At 37.4% G+C, this 21,945-nt stretch overlaps 2 protein-coding genes across 5 annotated transcripts in view; one reads left to right on the forward strand and one right to left on the reverse strand.

Moving 5' to 3' along the window:
• LOC101735373 (uncharacterized) overlaps window positions 1-21,945 on the forward strand; it is a 72,595-nt gene that overhangs the window by 20,296 nt on the left and 30,354 nt on the right. The window lies entirely within an intron of this gene.
• LOC101747029 (transforming growth factor beta-1-induced transcript 1 protein) overlaps window positions 1-21,945 on the reverse strand; it is a 33,731-nt gene that overhangs the window by 3,729 nt on the left and 8,057 nt on the right. For all 3 annotated transcript variants that reach the window (XM_038012466.2, XM_021347456.3, XM_062669600.1), the window contains exons 2-4: window positions 10,931-10,990; window positions 6,230-6,403; window positions 95-190 (exon numbers count right to left, since the gene is read on the reverse strand). In XM_038012466.2, coding sequence (XP_037868394.1) covers window positions 95-190; window positions 6,230-6,403; window positions 10,931-10,990 — 330 coding nt within the window. The remainder of the gene's footprint in view (window positions 1-94; window positions 191-6,229; window positions 6,404-10,930; window positions 10,991-21,945) is intronic.

Consider the following 21,945-nt stretch of genomic DNA (forward strand, 5'->3'; position numbering starts at 1 on the left):
TTTGTCTATAATGGATGTCCAAGCATCGCTTCGGGATTCGCTTATGCAAGATCGGCGATAAGTATCATAATACCAAGGAACATATTAGGTATACCTGTTCCATGAACCCTCCACCGCCAAGCTCCTTCTTGCATCCACCGCAGACGAAGTGGTGAGCGTGCCACGATACGCCAAGAGCTTGGATCACACGCTGAAATTTAAAATCCGAAATTATTTCCACGAAAAGTAGTTTAGGATTATGAGTGGTCATGGAAACAACCTTTATTTCTCCTATATACTACTGCTATCAATCGGTATATGAGTATATCAACCAGTTTTTTGTCTACAGCATCCATTCATAATAATATATTTATACCCTAAACCATTTCCATACATATCCAGCCATTATAATACATGTATATTATAATAAATTTAACTACAAAATGGAATACAAAAGATTCTATCGACCTTGTCTAGTTGAGTAAGGACAAACAGAAAAAGCTTTTTATTGGTGGGCAGACAATCTTACGTCACATCTGGATCGGAGCCCATAGACATGAACAACGTGAATGCCACCACCCATCTTGGGAGATAAGGTCAAACTCTCAATTGTAATTTACTATGGTTGTCCCCTCCTTCAAACCGATGATCCATTCAACAGCTTCCTCACAGCATAGGTAAGTTAATAAAACCTCCCCCGTAACAACACGCCTAAAACCCAATAAAGTTCTAAATCACTTTACGTAATTATCATATTAGCGTTATAAGCTGCTATTTCTCTGTCAACATTTCATGCTTACTAATAATATGCCAATTATCGACTTGCGGTCTCGCGTCGTGTGTTTTCTATAACTGTATTATGATGTCATTTTTGTAGACAATAGAAACGTATTGTTGGATCTAAAATACAAACTACAGACATGTATGTATTTATCGTTATGTAAGGTACGCTATTGTAAACACGATTTACGACTGTGAAAGATATATTAATGATGTTTTCGATGGATTTCATGAAACGAAGTCGTCGTGGCCTAAAGGATAAGACGTCCGGTGCATTCGTATCGAACGATGCACTGGTGTTCGAATCTCGCTGGCGGGTACCAATTTTTCTAATGAAATACGTACTCAACAAATGTTCACGATTGACTTCCACGGTGAAGGAATAACATCGTGCAATAAAAATCAAACCCGCAAAATTATAATTTGCGTAATTACTGGTGGTAGGACCTCTTGTGAGTCCGCACGGGTAGGTACCACCGCCCCGCCTATTTCTGCCGTGAAGCAGTAATGCGTTTCGGTTTGAAGGGTGGGGCAGCCGTTGTGACTATACTGAGACCTTAGAACTATATTTCAAGGTGTGTGGCGCATTTACGTTGTAGATGTCTATGGGCTCCAGTAACCACTTAACACCAGGTGGGCTGTGAGCTCGTCCACACATCTAAGCAATAAAAAAAAATAAAAAAAAACGAAGATTTTTGAGTATTTGAATGTGATTTTATGATTTATTAAGTAACCGGCATGAATATGATAAAGATTTGACGTAGAGTCCTTAATGCATCGACGAATCTTCGTAGATAAGCACTCCTCAGCGCATAGCATGTTTCAATCTTTGCAATTGGCGAAATATACATATTTATAGTAACTTCATTTGAAACGTTGTCTTTTCGGTAAAAAGAAACTGGTGGGAACAGAGCGGTGATATTACTCATGGTTCAAAACAAGCCGCGTGAGGATATTAGTCACTGGTAGGAGGGTACGTAGGGAAAACCCTACCTACCACCGTCCTGATTAATTTGGGTATTTCTAAAATGGCAGTCATTTTGGTGCAACATAATCTTCGTCGTCACTTGTCGACGTCAGCTTCGGTATTAAAGTTCTGGTAACGCCTGACTTCGGTTGGACATACCCTCCGATTGTTGACGGTGTTAAAAAAACAATATGTACTTCGTTTGTAAAGCATCCATCACGTATGTATCCCTCTTGATCGGATCTAGTTTTATTTTCAACGAATGCCCTTGTGATCCTACCTAATTATACACTTGATGGATCTTTACGTCCCATTTACGGTAAGCGGAAGATGCATGAGTCACATTTAACTCTCATAAGACCTTGGATGGTTCCGATGTGATGTCAATTGGTCGTGTGCTTGTTTTGTTTTTGAACTCCCATGTGTTTTACAAGTTATCATAATACAGTTTCAAAAATCTTAATTCAAATATATGAGTCGTCTATTATCAAAGGTGGCAATCTGTGCATTTGGACAAAAAAATGTTATTGATATGCCAATACAGATTGATTTGAATATAATCGTCTCCTTCAAAGAATACGGTTCAAAACCTGCATTAAATAAAGGTTAATACATAACCTGTTATTTATCTAAGATGTCGTTCAGAAGAGTTTTGTGACTGCCAATGGAATACAAAGTCAATAATTCGTTTTTCTGATTTACCAATAATTGTCCAAAAGTCACATTGCCGGCTTTGATAATAGTCGACTCAATATGTAATTATGAAATAATTAGGAAGCCAAACGGACGCATGGTCGTTTTAAAGGTGTTTTTTTTTTTTTAATTACTCTAAACTTTATAATGTACTAGCGACCCGCCCTCGCTTCGCTTCGGAAACATTAAATTTTATTATTGATAGCTGAGTCTCGCAATGTTACCCGCGATTATTGTCGTACTGCAGGTGACGCCGCGGGGCGAAGCTAGTCTAAAAAAAGTAGCCTAAGTTTCTCCTTATATCATCAGCTAACCTATCAGTGAAAGTCTCGTCAAAATCGGTCCAGCCATTCCAGAGATCAGCCGGAACAAACAGACAGACAGACAGATGTTATTTTGGTGTATGTACCGTATATATATTCATATGCATGTATTAAAAAGCGGTTATTTCAATATTACAAACAGACTCTTCAATTTTATTTATATGTATAGATGACGGAATATAATGGAAATGTGTATTTTAAATATTTAATACAGCATTAGTTAGATACGCGATTTAAAAAAAAAGCATAGGAAAACTAATTTGCTTTCATTAACGATAAAGAATTCTTGGTACGTAATATCTATATACCTACCATCAACAGGAAATTACCTTCAAAAATAATAATGTTTTGAAAGCGTTTTCAAAGAAAATTGATTAAAGTATTATAAGTCAGATTTGACTTATCCAGCTGATAATGTTTGTCCTTGAGAAGAGGAAATAAACAAACAACAAACAAATAAAGGCATTAATGTTAAATGTAGATAATAGTATAAGACTATGTGAAGGTTTATAGGAAAATATATTGCTTGTTGTAGTCCTGCTCTCAAAGTTCGCTCACAGTCGAGGTTTATGAGCGTAAGACTGGCCTTGATGAGTGGTCGCTCCTTTTCACGATCAGTGTGCTTTATGCGAAAGCGCCCCTAGCGGCAAACGTAGGCAAACGTTCCAACTCCATACAAATTTGAGTTAACTTTTACGCTATCGAGAACGTTAAAACACTCGCACTAAGCACACAGTACTACAGTGAATCCCGGTAGTAATTACAGTGTCAAGTTGATCAGACACTTGATCAGTCCATTTATCGGACTCCGCTTCTGGATATTTTTCCCCCGTTTCATCACGCAATGTTTGCCCGATGTGGGATTCGAACCCAAAACTTTCGGTGAAAGATTCAGGAGCGCTCACTATTGCATCACCGAGTCGGTCTTATATTAGAATATAGAAATACCATACGTTGTTAGTCGCAAGCTTATATTTAAAACTAGCGACCCGCCCTCGCTTCGCTTCGGAAACATTAAATTTTATTATTGTAAACTGAGTCCCGCGATGCTACCCGCGGTTATTGTCGAAAGGCGGGTGACGCCGCGGGTCGAAGCTAGTCTAAAAAAAAGTAGCCTAAGTTAATCCTTATATCATCAGCTACCTATCAGTGAAAGTCTCGTCAAAATTTGTTTATATTGCTGAGGACCTTTAATTGGCTTTTTGTTTCTATTATTTGTTATATTATTATACTATGTTAGTTGGCTGTTGGTTCTCTTTGTCTTAAATAAATAAATGAAATCGGTCCAGCCGTTCCAGAGATTAGCCGGAACAAACAGATAGACAGATTTGGTGTATGTACCGTACATATTATATTCATATGCATGTAGTAAAAAGCGGTTATTTCAATATTACAAACAGACACTCCAATTTTATTTATATGTATAGATGTTAGCAAATCTAGCCTATACTTGGGATTGGAAATGACTACTAGCCGAGCAATAATTAGCAACGTGTTACGTGCATAGCGTACTAATAATGAAATACAAAATATAAATTACGTTTAAATTTTACAAAATATTTGTGTCTTTTATAATAGTTAATTCATTTAAGGAAGACAAACGATTTAATTATTACATTGCATAAATTATAGGACTGAGAGAGCATGCTGAAGGTTTTCCCATGTAAAAATTACAATCTATATATATATAAATGAATTGCTGTTCGTTAGTCTCGCTAAAACTCAAGAACGGCTGGACCGATTTGGCTAATTTTGGTCTTGAATTATTCGTGAATGGAATTATATAAAACAAACAATTTTGTTTTTCCTTTCATGTTTCCCCTTGATGTGTCTTTTATTTATCGATTGAGGCACTACGAAGTCTGCCGGGTCAGCTAGTGCGTAATAAATCTATACTAATATTATAAAGAGGAAAGATTTGTTTGTTTGTTTGTTTCGAATAGGCTCCGAAACTACTGGACCGATTTGAAAAATTCTTTTTCCATTAGAAGCCGACATTGTCCCTGATGAACATAGGCTACTTTTTTTTCATTTTTTATTATTTTATTTTTTTGGTTTCATGTGTGTTTTAATGTTTCCGAAGCGAAGCGAGGGCGGGTCCCTAGTCTATACTAATATTATAAAGAGGAAAGATTTGTTTGTTTGTTTGTTTCGAATAGGCTCCGAAACTACTGGACCGATTTGAAAAATTCTTTTTCCATTAGAAGCCGACATTGTCCCTGATGAACATAGGGTACTTTTTTTTTTGTTTTGTTTGTTTCATGTGTGTTTTAATGTTTCCGAAGCGAAACGAGGGCGGGTCGCTAGTATTATTATAATACAATAAATTTATTTCTGTCTAATTCCTATATCTAGCCTAAACGTGGAAAACCTTAATCAAGCTATTAAATTTTATGTAATATAATGTGTTAGGTAGCATTCAATGTCGCCAATATCATCCTACTGGTTCACATTGAAGTCGTCGTGGCCTAAAGGATAAGACGTCCGGTGCATTCGTTGTTGCGATGCACCGGTGTTCGAATCCCGCAGGCGGGTACCAATTTTTCGAATGAAATACGTACTTAACAAATGTTCACGATTGACTTCCACGGTGAAGGAATAACATCGTGTAATAAAAATCAAACCCGCAAAATTATAATTTGCGTAACCACTGGTGGTAGGACCTATTGTGAGTCCGCACGGGTAGGTACCACTGCCCTGCCTATTTCTGCCGTGAAGCAGTAATGCGTTTCGGTTTGAAGGGTGGGGTACCCGTTGTAACTATACTGAGACCTTAGAACTTATATCTCAAGGTGGGTGGCGCATTTACGTTGTAGATGTCTATGGGCTCCAGTAACCACTTAACACCAGGTGGGCTGTGAGCTCGTCCACCCAACTAAGCAATAAAAAAAAAAAAAAAAAAAAAAAAAAAACATAGCTCTCTTCATTTATATACCGGAATAACTAGAGTGCAAATTCTCTTGAATAGAAGCTGCCAATCGTATAATAGTGTAATAATCGAGACGGGATGACGATATGCCATACATAGATTCTGTGACCGTATTTCTAAAAGCGCCCTTTAATCTAATTCAGGTTTTGTTCCAAAGTGATTCGGATACTTAGATATTGGAGCGATGTGGAGTTCTAGTAAGTTTTATTTCTACTATTTGCTGTCACATCCCCTCATGCAGACAGTGAGGCCATCCAATGATCGTCTCCTTACTGGTGATAGGACCACTTGTGAGTCCGCACGGGTAGGTACCACCACCCCGCCTGTTTCTGCCATGAAGCAGTAATTAATGCGTTTCGGTTTGAAGGGCGGTGCAGCCGTTGTAACTATACTGAGACCCTCGAACTCGTATCTCAAGGTGGGTGGCGGAATTTATGTTGTAGATGTCTATGAACTCCGGTAACCACTTAACACCAGGTGGGCTGTGAGCTCGTTCACCCATCTAAGAAAAAAATAAAAAATAAATATCAAGTTTGATATTGTGAAGGCATCACTTACGTCAGTGATGGGGTCGCCGCATCCATGGCACCGCGGGCTGTGATGTTTGGTGAAGCAGGGCACGCAATGGACACCGTTGTTGTGCTGGTGGAACTTGGCTCCATCGATTGGCTTACGGCAGGTGTTGCAGACAAAGTGCTCGGGATGCCATTTCTTGTTCAGCGCCGTCACGATCTGTTGAAATAGAGAAAAATTATTACGACTTAGTGTCGATTTTAGGTTTAAGTTGGATATTTTTGAAATGAGGTTGGTGACAGCGGCGATGACTTGACAGATGCTATATCTACATTTTACGATGAAGGATATGAGAAAAAATGTGAATATGTAGATATCACAACGCGAGCACCACAGTTGAACACCACAAGCACCGGTCACCGTCCTTGTCGAACCTGATCTTCTCAGTGGGTCGCGTTTCCGATCCGGTGGTAGATTCTACGAAGCATTGCTCTTGCTAGGGTCAGTGTTAGAAACTCTCCGATTTGAGCCCCGTGAGCTCACCTACAAACGTTAGGGTGAAGCTGAAATAGCCTCTCAAGGCTATCAGCATAGGTAGAAAAAAAATATCAGTTGAACTGGGAACTTTCCACTTTGTTTTCCCTCTTAATATTACATGAAATATTCTTATGGTAAGGTCATGGCGAGAGTATTTTAGTAATTACGCGAGTGAAACGTTGAAACGAGGTGATGATCGCAGAGTGACGGAGCCCGGCTATTTCCGAATACCGAGTAAAAATACAAAGCACGTGTTTTAGTGTATCAGTCTCGCAGTAGTACGTTTTACTGGGCAAAGTCTTGGTTGAGACTGCTTTGGTTAATTTCTTTCTAGCTTGGCCTGTGCACTTAGCGAACATTGTCCAGTCTATGTGCACCACGAAATCCATGCGTTTCAGTTTGTATTGAAGTCATATGTGACATATTAATGTGAGCAGCAGTATCTACTGAGTTTCTCGCCGGATCTTCTCAGTGGATCGCGTTTCCAATCCGGTGGTAGATTCTGCGAAGCACTGCTCTTGCTAGGGTCAGTGTTAGCAACACTCCGGTTTGGGCCCCGTGAGCTCACCTACACACGTTAGGGTGAAGCTGAAATAGCCTCTCAAGGTTATCAGCATAGGTAGGAAAAAAAAAGGAAGCTACGTAAATCACTTACACTATTTATATCGTGAGTAGATAACTCAAATTTCAGAACAAAGATAACCTTTAAAAGCAGAAAAGCGTGATCTTACAGCAAAAGAAAATAAAAAGCTGCATGTCCATACTTGGCTCACAATGCGACTTGACCTCTCTAAAGAAACCGGTAACTGCGCAACCAGCAAGGCATTCCTTCATCGCGGAAGTTCATAGTGAGCATATCAGTATACTAGGCGCCTTAATTATTCCGCCGTGAGCACTTCACATTTTTTACACTGTGTAAATCTATAAAAATATTTAGAATTGGGTTTCTGGGCGAGATATTCGGTGGCGAATCTCTTTTTTATTGTGTATCTCACTATAATGTGAACATATATTTGGCACGTACTAATTTTATTTATATGAACGTAGGTATTTTGAATTGTTCTAAGAATACGTACGTAGGCGTTGGCGATAATGTAATGTTTTAAAAGAAATTAGTCTGTTTGCGATACGAGAGTAACTTGGTGAAATTTTGGCAGGCGATTTTTTTTTGTTTCTAAAGCTGGGCAGATGAACTCACGGCCTATCAATTGCCATACGTATAACAAACAAAGATTGCCATACGTATAAAAAAAATAATGCATCCACTAAAAAATAGAGCATGTGTCCATAAAAAAACATAAGAGTTTATAATTTTTTTTATAAAGGAAACGAGGTCATCAACAAATAGACTTCTGGCACCCACTGTGAGGACCTACGATGTTTAACACTAACTAGTAAATAAATAAAAAAGTTAATTCAAATGATCTCAATTTCTCTTCAATAAATTTACAAAGTTATAATATTAGTTCCTTCATATTGAATGGTTTTCGAGCCTCGAAGGGTTATCCTAGCTTCCCCGGATATGTGTGCGAGCTCAAGAGGCTTAGCCTGGCAACTTTGCTAACACTAGCCCTAACGAGAGTGAACGGATAGTTAGTCTGTGGATATATTCTAATGCGGGCGGACAGAATTTTGATCTCTATGAATTTAGGCGACTGCTGAACTTATGGATCTCTACATCACTGGATAATAGACAAAGTGAAAACGTAAAAGCTGTCCTTGTAGTAATCACAAAATGTCTGTTTGTTCGTAACCCGTGCGTTCGAATATTACTTATCTGATGAAATTCAAACTCGACGCAATTGTTGTTGGTACTATAAGGAAACGTCAACACACGGCAGGTACTATTTTTTTATTATTATTGCTTAGATGGGTGGACAAGCTCACAGCCCACCTGGTGTTAAGTGGTGACTGGAGCCCATAGACATCTACAACATAAATGCGCCACCCACCTTGAGATATAAGTTCTAAGGGTCTCAGTATAGTTACAGCGGCTGCCCCACCCTTCAAACCGAAACGCATTACTGCTTCACGGCAGAAATAGGTAGGGTGGTGGTACCTATCCGCGCGGACTCACAAGAGGTCCTACCACCATTATACGAGTAGTAAAAAAATATATAACACATATATGAAACTAATTATAATTTTTATTTACAATTTATTTCTAAATTACCCCATAATGAATAAATTCATAATAATTTAAACAAACTGCTTAGTAGAAATTAGCAAGATATTGTCACCGGAGCGGACATACATATTTTGTGTTTTTCGATACAGTTTAGATTACCATTGTAACATACGTCACATGTAACTTATCAACTTTACGATATCACTGATAATACATTAATGCAATAACTCGATATCTGTGTGAACGAGTCGGGAGTGATAGCTTATCGCGGGTACATTAATGGACAGAAATGTAATGTTTCCGAAGTCAATGCGGACGTTGCAAGGGCGATAAGTTTATATGGACTTATATAGTTTTGGATGTAAATATAGTTTTTGTTATTGCCCTTATATGTAGACGAGCGTATGGCCCACCTGATGGGATTGTGGCTACCTTCGCCCATCGACGTCAGCAATGCCAGAGGCAGAGTCAACCCGCTGCCTAAGAATATGTCATAGCGCTCGGGAAACACCGTAGAGAGTAGCGCTTTCCAAAGCCGGATGGTACATGGTAAAAAAAGTACTTAATTCCTGTTTTAAGCATTTTTGAGCTCTAAGTGGTGTTGGAGCTTTGGACATGATAGCATCAAGTTTGAGAAAGCTACCAAAGACGATGCAAATACCAGAGAAGTTTTGGACCAGATTGAAAAAAATAACGACATCTGTGGCAGACGAGTATAGGTTCTACCCGATGTTAAGTGGTTACAATCAACCCTGAAAGTTGACAATGCCAGAGGTATAATTAATCTGCTGCGTACGGAACATAGTTTTTTTAAAACTGTTATAGCGCTCAGGTAATTATGTGGAGAGAAGGTCCTTGCAGACTCGGAATCTACATAGCAAAAAATTCTTTGGATTAACAATATGGATAAATGCAGCGGTATATACATGAGGAATTGGGACGAAGGATCGAAAGCCAATATAGACGTGGTGGTGACGCGACAATAAAATCGAATCGTCTGATTATTCAATTCCAATTATTTTTATGTCACATACAGTAACAATAGTTGATTAGATTATTAAGCAATGTTGTTACAAAGAATATCGTGACTACTGGGTAAATAGGAAGCATATAAGGAGGATTGGGCTCCAGACTATTTCATTACTTTTGTGTTCTTTTTTTCATGTAATCAAATTCAAAAAAGAATGGTTTTTTTTCAATCTAATTTTCTCTTAAAAAACTATCTGTTCGAAACCAGACATATACATATATAGATATGAATAATTACGAGTATAGGAATATAAAAATACAAGACCGCTTAGTTTTGTTTTCACCGGTTCTTCTCAGGACTGTGTCTTTTTAGATCTGAAGGTAGACATTCCCACCACCCCGCCTATTTCCGCCGTGAAGCAGTAATGCGTTTCGGTTCGAAGGGTTGTAACTATACTGAGACCTTAGAACTTATATCTCGAGGTGGGTGGCGCATTTACGTTGTAGATGTCTATGAGCTCCAGTAACTACTTAACACCAGGTGGGCTGTGAGCTCGTCTATCCATCTAAGCAATAAAAAAAAAACAACGTTTATAATTCGGATAACCCCAATCAGCGTTGTGATTGCTTGTAAATTGAATAATCGCGCCTATGAAATTAAGGTCACATTGCTTGTTTTATTATCTATAGGTACTTCTATATCTATACTAATATGTAAATCTACACTGGTTTGTGCGGATGTTCCGTTATAACTATTGAACCATGCATCCGATTGACTTGAAACTTGATATCCATGTAGAAAATACATGTACTTAATGGATAGACCTAATGGATAATATTTATATGAGTGTTGGACTCCCTACACCAGTTGCGGGGGCGTTGATGATGAGAATATTTGTGGGGGTGAGAAATAATAATGTTAATTTTAAATGCCCAGCGAAGCGGACGGGTACAGCTAGTAATAATATAAAGCTACATATGTTCACGTGCTAAATAGCTGGCAAACTCGTTAGCAATGTATTAACATTGTTAATGGCTTTATATTTGAATCGTGGCGGCGCACTCGTCTGCAGTAAACTATGAGATGTAGTTAATTTCTGTTCTATACTTACTCTGCCTTGAATCACTTTGTCGCAGCTGTTACAGACGGCGGGGGCTTCAACCTTTGTTGACTGTAACAAAGAAACAATATGTTAATCTTTGATGGACTGAAATTTTCATAGCTTAATAAACAAGACGGTTGTATATTTATAGTGTATATCGAGGGGTGAAGGGGTGGTTTATGCGCCATTTAGGCAACTTTACATAGTAGCCATTTAAGTATAAAATTTAAAAAAAATATCATAACAAAAAAACATCAGCTATTTGATTAGAGTAAAATTAATTCTACTGGTGGTAAGACCTCTTGTGAGTCCGCACGGATAGGTACCACCACCCTGCCTATTTCTGCCGTGAAGCAGTAATGCGTTTCGGTTTGAAGGGTGGGGTAGCCGTCGTTACTATACTTGAGACCTTAGAACTCGTATCTCAAGGTGTGTGGCTGCATTTACGTTGTACATGTCTGTGAGCTCCAGTAAACACTTAACACCACCAGCTCGTCCACCCATCTAAACAATAAACATATAAAATAATTGAAGTTCAATTAAAAACATTGAACTGTTGATTTTATTATCAAATAAAATGGATCTTTAAATAAAAAGAAAAATGTCGAGTATTACGCGAAACCAAACAGTATTTTACCCCTCGATGTGTATAGGTATACCCTGAAATTGCTCAAACAGTTGGATTGACCAGTTATCTTACTTAAGCGTTACGAATTAGGCGTATGTCAGCTGGTATTCCGAATTAATTGAGTCATCGATCTCATAGCTCTGTTCATTTAAATACCAACAAGAACGTCTGGAGCCACGAATATAACAATACCGACGCCCGCTTTAAAAAAAATTCACCAAATTCAGTGGAAGTCCTTTTTTTAGACCTAAGATTTTCTCTCAAGAGGATTCAGTAAACTTTACACATTTTAGGCGAGTAGGTACAAGCAGGCCTATATATATAGAGAAAATGGCTCCAACCAATGTGCTTAGTGCGAGTTTCTTAACGTTCTCGATAGCGTAAAAGTTAACTCAAATTTTGTATGCAGTTGTAACAGCGCCCCTAGCGGCAAACATAGACATACGTTCCAACTCCATGAAAATTTGAGTTAACTTTTACGCTATTAGGAACGTTCAAAAACTCGCATTAAGCACACAGTAATCAAAAGTAACCCAAATGCCACACATAAGGGAATCACTAACCAACAAAGCGATCGATAATTCCTAAAGCATAGTTAAAGCATTAACGTTTTTACAGTACTTCAAATTGGAATCTTAGAGCACTTTATATTTAACAACGAAAGACTAAAAAATTGGTTACAAGTTTACAATAATCGCATGATGCGAAAATCGTTCCGTTTGTTTGTTCATATCTGATTTTTTTTATTTTTTTTTATTTTTATTGCTTAGATGGTTGGACGAGCTCACAGCCCACCTGGTGTTAAGTGGTTATAGAAGCCCATAGACATCTACAACGAAATGCGCCACCCACCTTGAGATATAAGTTCTAAGGTCTCAGTATAGTAAATTGTTACTCGCGAGTATTCTTCGAACTTTATCATTTTATAAGATTATAAATTTTAACTTGTGTTGGTAGTTATTGTCATTCGTTTCTCATGTAACCTAAAACAGGTGGCCGCGTTTAGTTTCAACTACAGTGTTTTTTTTACGCGACCGGAGTTCAACTTATGAAAGATTAATAAATATTTTAATAACACACTCATTTGTAAAACACATAAAAAGATTTACAACATACTACTACTCTCTATTCTATCTACTCTCTGTGTTAATCTCATATGTAAAAAACAAGCACAGATGAGGAGAGATTTTTGAGGACTAAGTTCTAAAAATATGATTTTAAGAGTAACTTCTAAAAATATGGTTTTGAATATTCCACGAATTCACACAGAAAAGTGATTTACGTAAAAATCGAAATAAAAATTTCGTATTGCCAGTTTGTATGTCACTTTTTTAGTTTACTTATTTTAATATGTTTTATTGGACACATAAAAATAATAAATTTACTGGAACCAATATCAGATCGGAAATATACCGAATCTTCGATTATATCACCGAAAATTCTCATTTAAAGGAATCGAAATGCGTTCGGTAATTTATAATGCACAAATTTACAGACCAGTGTGTGGTGAAAACATTATAGTTTTTATTCGACTTCGAACAGAAAGATATAGATAAAACCAAATGATACCACAATAAAAAGCCACTCAGCCACTGATGTGTATCATGCATTTACATGATGACATCATCTTGTTTATAAATAAGTCTCATACCTGTAGGCTCTCTCTGTATTTGGCCATGTTTTTGTTAAGCTATTCATAAGTGATTGCGATGGAGTCATTTCCTATGTCCGATGGTTTTTGAGACTCAACGACAGGATACAGGTGATGCATAATGATAATGTATTCCGTCTGTCTCTTGATACATTGTGATAGCATTGCGAAGGTCAAATTATCGTACTGGATAAGAGGCTGTTCGGTCATGAATTGGAATATACGTACATGACTGTTAATATAATAGACCCAAGACAAGGTGGAAGGATGTTGTGCTTTAGGACAAAAGGGAATGCAATTTTGCTGACGAGGATGTCGAAGACAGAGCGAAGTGGTGGAGTAAATTGAGGAAAGCTGACCCCACCACCATGTGGAATAAATAGCTGGGGAGAGAGAGAGAGAGAGAGAGAGAACATAAATGTGACTGCTCTCTCGAAATAACCACTACTGTCATATTTTCGGTTCGTAGTAGTAAATACAATACCTTTTTTTTTTTTCCTACCTATGCTGATAGCCTTGAGAGGCTATTTCAGCTTCGCCCTAACGTTTGTAGGTGAGCTCGCGGGGCTCAACCGGAGAGTTGCTAACACTGACCCTAGCAAGAGCAGTGCTTCGCAGAATCTACCACCGGATCGGAAACGCGACCTACTGAGAAGATCCGGCGAGAAACTCAGTGGGCTAAACAATACCTTTAATTTATATTCTTTCTAAGCTAAATCTTCATTACTAAGAGCAGAGCTATTGATTCAATCTTGAATCTTTTTTTCATATTATAGTGATGTATTCAAACGTTGCTATGTCATATCTAAGGGTTCTGTGGTAGCAGCTTTTCAGGGCTCCGCATTAGATATACATAAGTATAGTAATGGATGTACATTATGAGGAATGATGAGCACTGCTAATATCCGCATATCAAAGAACTAGAGTTAAAACAAAGCATTTACACTTAGATGATCTAAGAACAGAACTAAATGAACTAAATACGACAAAATATTGTGCCAGTGAAGAAGAAAAGGAAATTGTGGGCGAAATCCAGTTAATACTTGACCGGAGTGGCTTAAGTTGGATTAACAGAAACGAAGCTATTCTTTTTTGTTGATTGTTCAATGAGAAAATAACATTTTGCTAAAGAGCTACTAAGCATCAGCTCGGTTGATGCTCTCAGTCGTATGGACTCTTGGCAGAGTGGTCGTGGTCATCATTTCGGGTGGTGGTGCGCTTTTTTTTTATTTCCGGGATGGGTAGACGAGCTCACAGTCCACCTGGTGTTAAATGGTTACTAAAGCCCATAGACATCTACAACGTAAATGCGCCACCCACCTTGAGATAAAAAAAAAGTTGATACTAAGTAATAATAATAATAAATAAGGAAACTATCACGGATCACTCACGGAGTGTCGGCACACCTTATATTAATTAATATAGATGTAATGCAATTTTAGTAGTGGTAGGTGTGGTAGGTTGACCAGAGGCTATCCACCAAATGTCTATATAGAGTGCTCCAATAATTTGGTCATATAGCAAGAAAACCCTCTGACAACCTGGAGAGACTCATAGTGACGGGTAAAGTGGATGGAAGACGATCCAGAGATCGTAGCCGAAAAAGATGGAGTGACCAAGTGTCTGAGTATCTAGACATGAGACTGAGCCACGCATTTCACTGTGCCACTGACCGACATAAGTGGCTAAAAATTACAAAAAAGGTCACAGGCGGGCGCATCACGATGCTCAGCAGTGAGCGATCGACTGAAGGAGGAGGAGGAGGAGGTGTGGTAGGTACTACTACATGTTTTGGCCGCGGAGCAATCATGCATTCTGGTTTGAGGGATGAGGCAGCCAAGGAACAATACATTTGAAACTTCCACCTCATGTCGTAAGATGGATAGCAAGAGGTATCCATCGTAAGCTTTGTTATGTATATAGGACTCGAGTAACGACTTGTCTCTAGGCTAGGCCGTGAAATCCTTGACCCACCGCTGAAATCCAAAAATGGTACATTAGGCCATTCAGTGTTAATCAGTTAAAAATTAAATTTAGTCATGTTAAGTTCATTGCATTCGCGGTAGAATTAGGCAGAGCCTATGTACCTACGGGCATAAAAATCCACGTGATGGAATCAACAACCGCTTGTTATTATTTAATTTTCTTTTGTTACTCAAGGATTGCGCGCGTTCTAAATATAGGCATAGAACAACGTGATGCGACCAACGTTTATTACGAGAAACATTCAAACTATTCTCGTGGCATTTTATATGTAATTGTCGCACGCGAGCGGGTTCAGTAATTAAATCGAATGTAATGACAATTATATGAGACAAGACTGACTCGGTGGTGCGGTAGCTAGCGCCTCGGACTTTTGCGCCGAAGGTCGTAGATTCGTGGTCTGTTCATTCTTCTCGTGGTATTTGTGTTAGTAATTTTTTTTTTTACTTATTGTTACGCCGGTAAGAGCAACGTGATTTATCATCGAATAGTAGAAACAAATATCAAAGTATCTATTAAAATCGCGTACAACGCCATCTATTATCAACTAACGGAAACACATATCGAAACTATTCGACCTGTCAAGAATGTTCTCGATAATCCTAGGGATGTCGTATCGACTATAAAAGCGTTGCAGAGAAGACACGAAGGCGAAGTGAGTAAGCGGTTCTAGACGAGGCGAAACAGCGAACGGATCACCTGAAGCGAAGCGGAAGAAGTGAATTGAGAATTTTAAAGTGTTCTAAGTGCTAATACAGGTTCAATTTGGTAGAATTTTCATTTATCCCGAACCCCAGCGCGTATCATTGTGTTCTATTCCAGATTTCCCCTAAAAAAAAACTGTTTATTGTGTTTAGTAGAAGCCATGTCGCAAACAGGGAAGCGACTTTGAAGTTTATCGACTACGGGCCCTTTTATAGGGCAGTGAAAACAAGTATTTAATTAATATTATGATCACGTTTATAAAGACCCACAACACAGCGGCATAAAACCGTCCAGCTGTGCACCGGCCCTTATTTAAGGACAAGACGAACTCGTTGGGAATCGTGTCACCGTCTTTATTCGGAAGCCGGATAACTCGTGCCGTGAATACATTAACGTTTGTATTGATTAACAAGAGGTAGCGGGTGATTCGAGTTTTAATAATTTCGGACATGATTTATTTTTTTGCTTTGTAATTATGAACGAATTTTTATGTAACACGTAAAGAATCATTAAAAAAACGTATACGTAATCTTAATTTAAATAAGAAAAATAGTGTTATATTATTATACTTTTTAATTAATTGCCTCATTATTATGAGCTACTAAGGATTGAGTGTACGTGAATAGACTACATAAAAGAAGACAGGTATTAGCGTTTTCGATCCATTAACGGTGCTTTTAGGTACCACAAGCACCGATCATAGTCCTCGTCGAACCCGCCGCTTGCGAACGGCGAACACTTGCGAACAAAGGGCTCGACTAGTAAATTAACACAGCCCACTGAGTTTTAATTACAACGCAAATTAATTACGGTATCAAGAAAATTACTCTTTCTCTCCCTCTCCCTAACTACCACTGGTGGTAGGACTTCTTACGTATTCTAGATATTACAGCCGCGAACCAGTATCGCGTTCCGGTTTGAAGGCAGGGGCGGCTTATAACGCTTCAGCTCATAACTTAGGGACGTTGTAGGGCGCGTTGCAAGGTCAAGGCTGACACAATCTCGACGATTTTAGATCGAATGAATTTGAGAAATGCTGTTTTATTATAATACACGACTTCTTGTATGTCTACAACACGTTAAAGATATTTTTAGTACGACAAGGGTAGCACGCCACGTTTAGGCATTACAATAATCGACGTTGATAGTATTGTAAAAGAAATTCAAAGTAAAAGATAGCTAATTTTATTTTATTTTTTCTATAATTAAATACAAACACATTTATTTACCCAAAACCTTAAAGTATTTTTTTTAATTACGTTACTAATCTAATAATAATTAAATAAAAGAACATTATTTTTGTTTGATTATTTTGGTTTCCTGTTATGTTCCTTATTTATTATTTTTTTATTTTGAATTAGAATAACTTATCGCATAGTTAATGTGGCATAATAATTTGATATTAAATTAATATTTTATTGAAAATGAAATCAAATAACATTATAGATTTATTTTATTTTTATTGAATGAATAAACATTTTGTATGAATGTAATACCATATTGAGAATTTTCATTAAAACATTGAGTTTATCCAAAGCATAGATAACATTGTGTGTTTCACGATAAAATAGCTTAACCCCCAATTTAATGTAAATTCGATTTTAATGTGAAAGTATTAAGGGCTTTGACGCTTGGCTGCCCTAATTGGATGGTTGGATTATTACTACTTTAATTGGTTATTGGAGCTTACAGCTTTATTTTAGCTACATTATTATTATATTATAATACATTGTGTATTAATTGTATGTATATTTACGGATATATGTATGTATGTGTACATATATGCATATCTATTTCACTGGATTGGTACACCGCGCGTAGTTCGTTTCCAAATGATTCTTGTCCACCTGATGGTTGTCTGGAAGAGATCGCTCTTAGCGATAAGACCGCCAATTGTACTTTTTGCGTTTAATGTATCGCACTGTTTATTTGTTTTTTGGTGTACAATAAAGAATACTCTCTCTCTCTCTCTCTCTCTCTCACTCTCTACAGCGTGCTTGATGTTGAGCCGTTACCGTAACCCGTAGACATGGCATCGTACGTATTGAAGCGTGAGGCCGAAAATTCCAGTACATTCCATCGGTGGTAAAACTATTGGCTGGTAAAACTTTATTTGGCCATAGACATAGTGGTTTGTTGCTGTACCTACTAGTATTTGACACTTTCTACCACTAAAGAAATCCGAGATTTGATTTAGTGTTCCCCCAGTAGTCGAAATTTGACTATAATTAATTGAAATTATAAGTTTGAACATTACCAAGGTTTTATTGTCAAAGACTTATTATACTTCTATAATCACAGATTCAAGACTAAACTATAGACAAATAATATTAAAGAGAAACAATATTAATCTATTCTCAATTTGACCACAGACTTTAAAGAATAACAAAAGTTTGACTGCCAATAAACAAAGAGTATATATTTATGTAAAATACATGGTGGGGTGTGTAATGTTTTTTTTTATTGATTTAATGTATTTTTATACATAATTAAAAAAAATATTAACATTCTGCACCCCTTCTCTATATTCTCCATAAGTGTAGGAAATTTCATACTCCTCCGTCCGCGCAATTTTCGTAAAAAGGGGTTACTAAGTTTTTGCTGTACCTATTAATATATAGATCATACTATTTTATTGCAATTTTTCTTGATGCCGAAGAGACGAAACTTTGCATTCTAATTTTTAGAACAATTATTGATATAAATTTGTCATGAAAAACTTTTATTTTGTCCTACTTATTCGTTGGTAGCCCAAGGGACTATTCCAGCTACTAAACATTACCTGCCTCATTTTAAATCAGGAATAACTTAAATTATGCTTGAGTGAATAACTTCAAGCTCACAGCACCGAATATACAGGGGTCTTTTATCCTCTTAGCATCGGTCGCTGTGTTTTTTTTCTGTTATGATTCATGGAAAATGGTTTTCCAGTAATGAAATGATAACAATAATATAATCTTATCGTTCGTTTGTTTGTTGTTTTAATCATTTCATTTAGAGCTGTCGCAAATTGTCAGCAAATTCTAAATTGCATGGGTAGTGGAATTTCAAGGTGCATGGCGACATTCGCGGTGATGTGATGTACATGGACTCTTATAATTATATCGCCACAATAACTACAGCCGTGGAATAATAATAAAATCGCATTTTTATCGATTTCATCATTGATGAAAAAAGTTAATTTTAAAAATAATGTCATTTATTGGATTCAAGATTTAATATCATAAGTTTGGTCTTTGCTTTGTCGAAGGCTCGTATTTATAAAATAATTAACTCATTTCGAAGGGCTTTTTGTTCGCCAGTACAACAAGAACCCATAAAACATACAGTTGTCACCTATATAGAGGTCTATAAAAACTGTCAATAAACATATTTGTATAAGAGTAAAGTATATTATTGAGTCGAACGATTATCTCACACATAGTAGGCGTTGTGGGATTTATGTGTTCGCTCAGAAACATTTCATTATAAAACTTTTGTATTTCCGTTTTTTTCTTTTCAAATAAAAAGTTGGTAATCTGTTTTTAAAAGAATCAAAACATAATATGTAGTAATAAAAAAGGTATTTTATTGGAACCAGAGGTAGAAATCTTTTTCAACGAATTCGTGCTTTCTCCGTGTATACCAGTAATCTAAAGCAAAATCTTTGACCTCGTGCGTCAACTGATTTTCGATTGTGTTACATTGCGTGTTGTGAAGAAAAATATTGATGAATTGCAGTTTTTTTTTAAAATAATATTCTTAAATTCATCTTTTATCATTGGTAACCGTACTCTTAAGCTCTTTATAATCGACGCATGTCTACTTACTACGACCGCACACGATACTGTGAGGACTAAGCGAATGATTGTACAAAGTATATAAAGTAAATGATTTACTGCACACATGGAACTGTGTGATGAATTAATGTATCATCAATTATATCGATGCCAGCATGTGTATCGCGTCATGCTTGATCATGCTGATGCTTGTGACAGCCGCATCGTTTATCATGATATTACTGTGCTTACTTTCAATCACGATTATGGTACAATTGTATAAATGACTCAATGATATAGCTATCTTTATTTGGAAACAGGATATTGAGGAAATTTGAGAAATTGGAATTTGGTCATTGGATAAGGCCTTTTGCAAGATATATATTTTCCCCTCACTAATCACTAATTGCAGATAGTATACAGTTCATAAAAAAATGGGATTTGGAGAAAATCGTGTGGCACGGCTATCTGATTCTCGTACCAAATTCACAAATACGTCATTAGCATCACAGAATCACACTAATACCCAGAGAAGAATGAGTAGATGGGGACTATTTGCGGGCATTAAACAGACCTTGTGCCAACTGGTTTAAGCCTCTATTACCTATATCGCTCTCAGTCAATACTCAATAGTGCATAAAGGTCGATTCACACCAGAAAAGTTACGTCTGTACTATTTATATACTGTGATAGAACTACGACGTATCGAGCGAAAACCAACTGTGATATTATGAGACTATTACGGTCATCACTTTTTCATCATAGCACCGCTTAGAAGAGTTCATTGCGACTTGGAATTGTTACACTTGTGTGTGTGTGTGTGTGCCCCTAAAATTTCACTAATTTGTCCATCTTAGCTAAGGACTTTAGGATTTTACGTAGCGGTATTCGGTAACTACGCGGCACAGTGATGGGACGATGTGAACAAAATAGACTTTGCGGGACGAAGCATTGTCGTATGCATTAAGAAAGAAGATTTTCTCGTCTAACTCGTAAACTCCGACGAAGAGTTGGACGTGCGAACTAGCCCTTAAACACGTCTTCATTGCGGTAAGCAGCGGCTTGGTTCTACCCCTGGCATTTCTGAAGTCCATGGGCGACGGTAACCACTCACCATCAGGTGGGCCGTGTGCTCGTCTGCCTACAAGGGCAATAAAAAAAAGTGTGTCGCAATTCCGATCCGGTGGTAGATTAAGCGAAGCACTGCTCTTGCTAGGGCTAGCGTTGGCAATTCCCTCAGGTTGAGTCCGTGACCCCACATACCGGTCCGCGCGCAGTTGGAATAGTCCCTTAGGCTACCAGAGATTAGGTAGCGAATAAAAATAAAGAAGATCCGTCAGTACTCTCGTCTGACTTTACACTGAACTATATTTTAATGTGTAGATCACAAGCGTAAATCTAAAAATGCAAACAAAAAAATAAACATTCAGATTACTCAGTTTTCGTTCGTTTCACACGACACCAATGTCGAATAGTGTAGCGTAACTATAATAGCGTCGGATCGCGATCCTGCTGTCGTGCCGGAGGAAAATAATTCGCCGTGCTTAGTCACCGGAGTGGTGCCGTGCTATTGGCTGACCACCTGCCCGTTTATCATTGAACTGTGTCAATATAGGGCTGCCAACTACTTAATGGATTTATTTTTTTACTTTTTGTCTATCTATATATTAATACGTGAAGGAAAAACTTTGTATACCTTTTTACGAAAATTGCGCGGACGGAGGAGTATGAAATTTCCCACACTTATAGAGAATATAGAGAAGGAGTGCAGAATGTTAATATTTTTTTTTAATTACGCTTAAAAAATACATTAAATCAATAAAAAAAATATTACACACACTACCATGTATTTAACGCACGCAATGCACACACGCATGCATACTATTTAGTTACTGTCAAACTTTTGTTCTTGACGTCTGTGGTCAAATTGAGAATAGATTAAATATTGTTTGTCTTTATTAATATTTTTCTATAGTGTAGTATAGTGTAGTAGTCTTGGCTTTGAAAATACAATCATAATAGTGTACAAACTTACAATTTCAATTAATTATAGTCGAATTTCGACTACTGCGGGACCACTAGTAATATTAAATTCAATAATAAATAAGGCGTGTTAATGATTTGCGCGTATTATCTATCCGGTTTCATCGGAATCTACCGCGATATTAGCTTCGGTAACGACTGATTCTAGATAGGTCTTGTCATTATGACATATTATTATGATTGGATTCGACGTAATTGGATTATTATTATCCGAAACAAAAGGCAAGGATTCGTCTTGCAGAAACCGTCACTTAAG

The sequence above is a fragment of the Bombyx mori genome, chromosome 8 (genome assembly GCF_030269925.1).
Source record: "Bombyx mori chromosome 8, ASM3026992v2".
NCBI classification, from domain to species: Eukaryota; Metazoa; Arthropoda; class Insecta; order Lepidoptera; family Bombycidae; genus Bombyx; species Bombyx mori.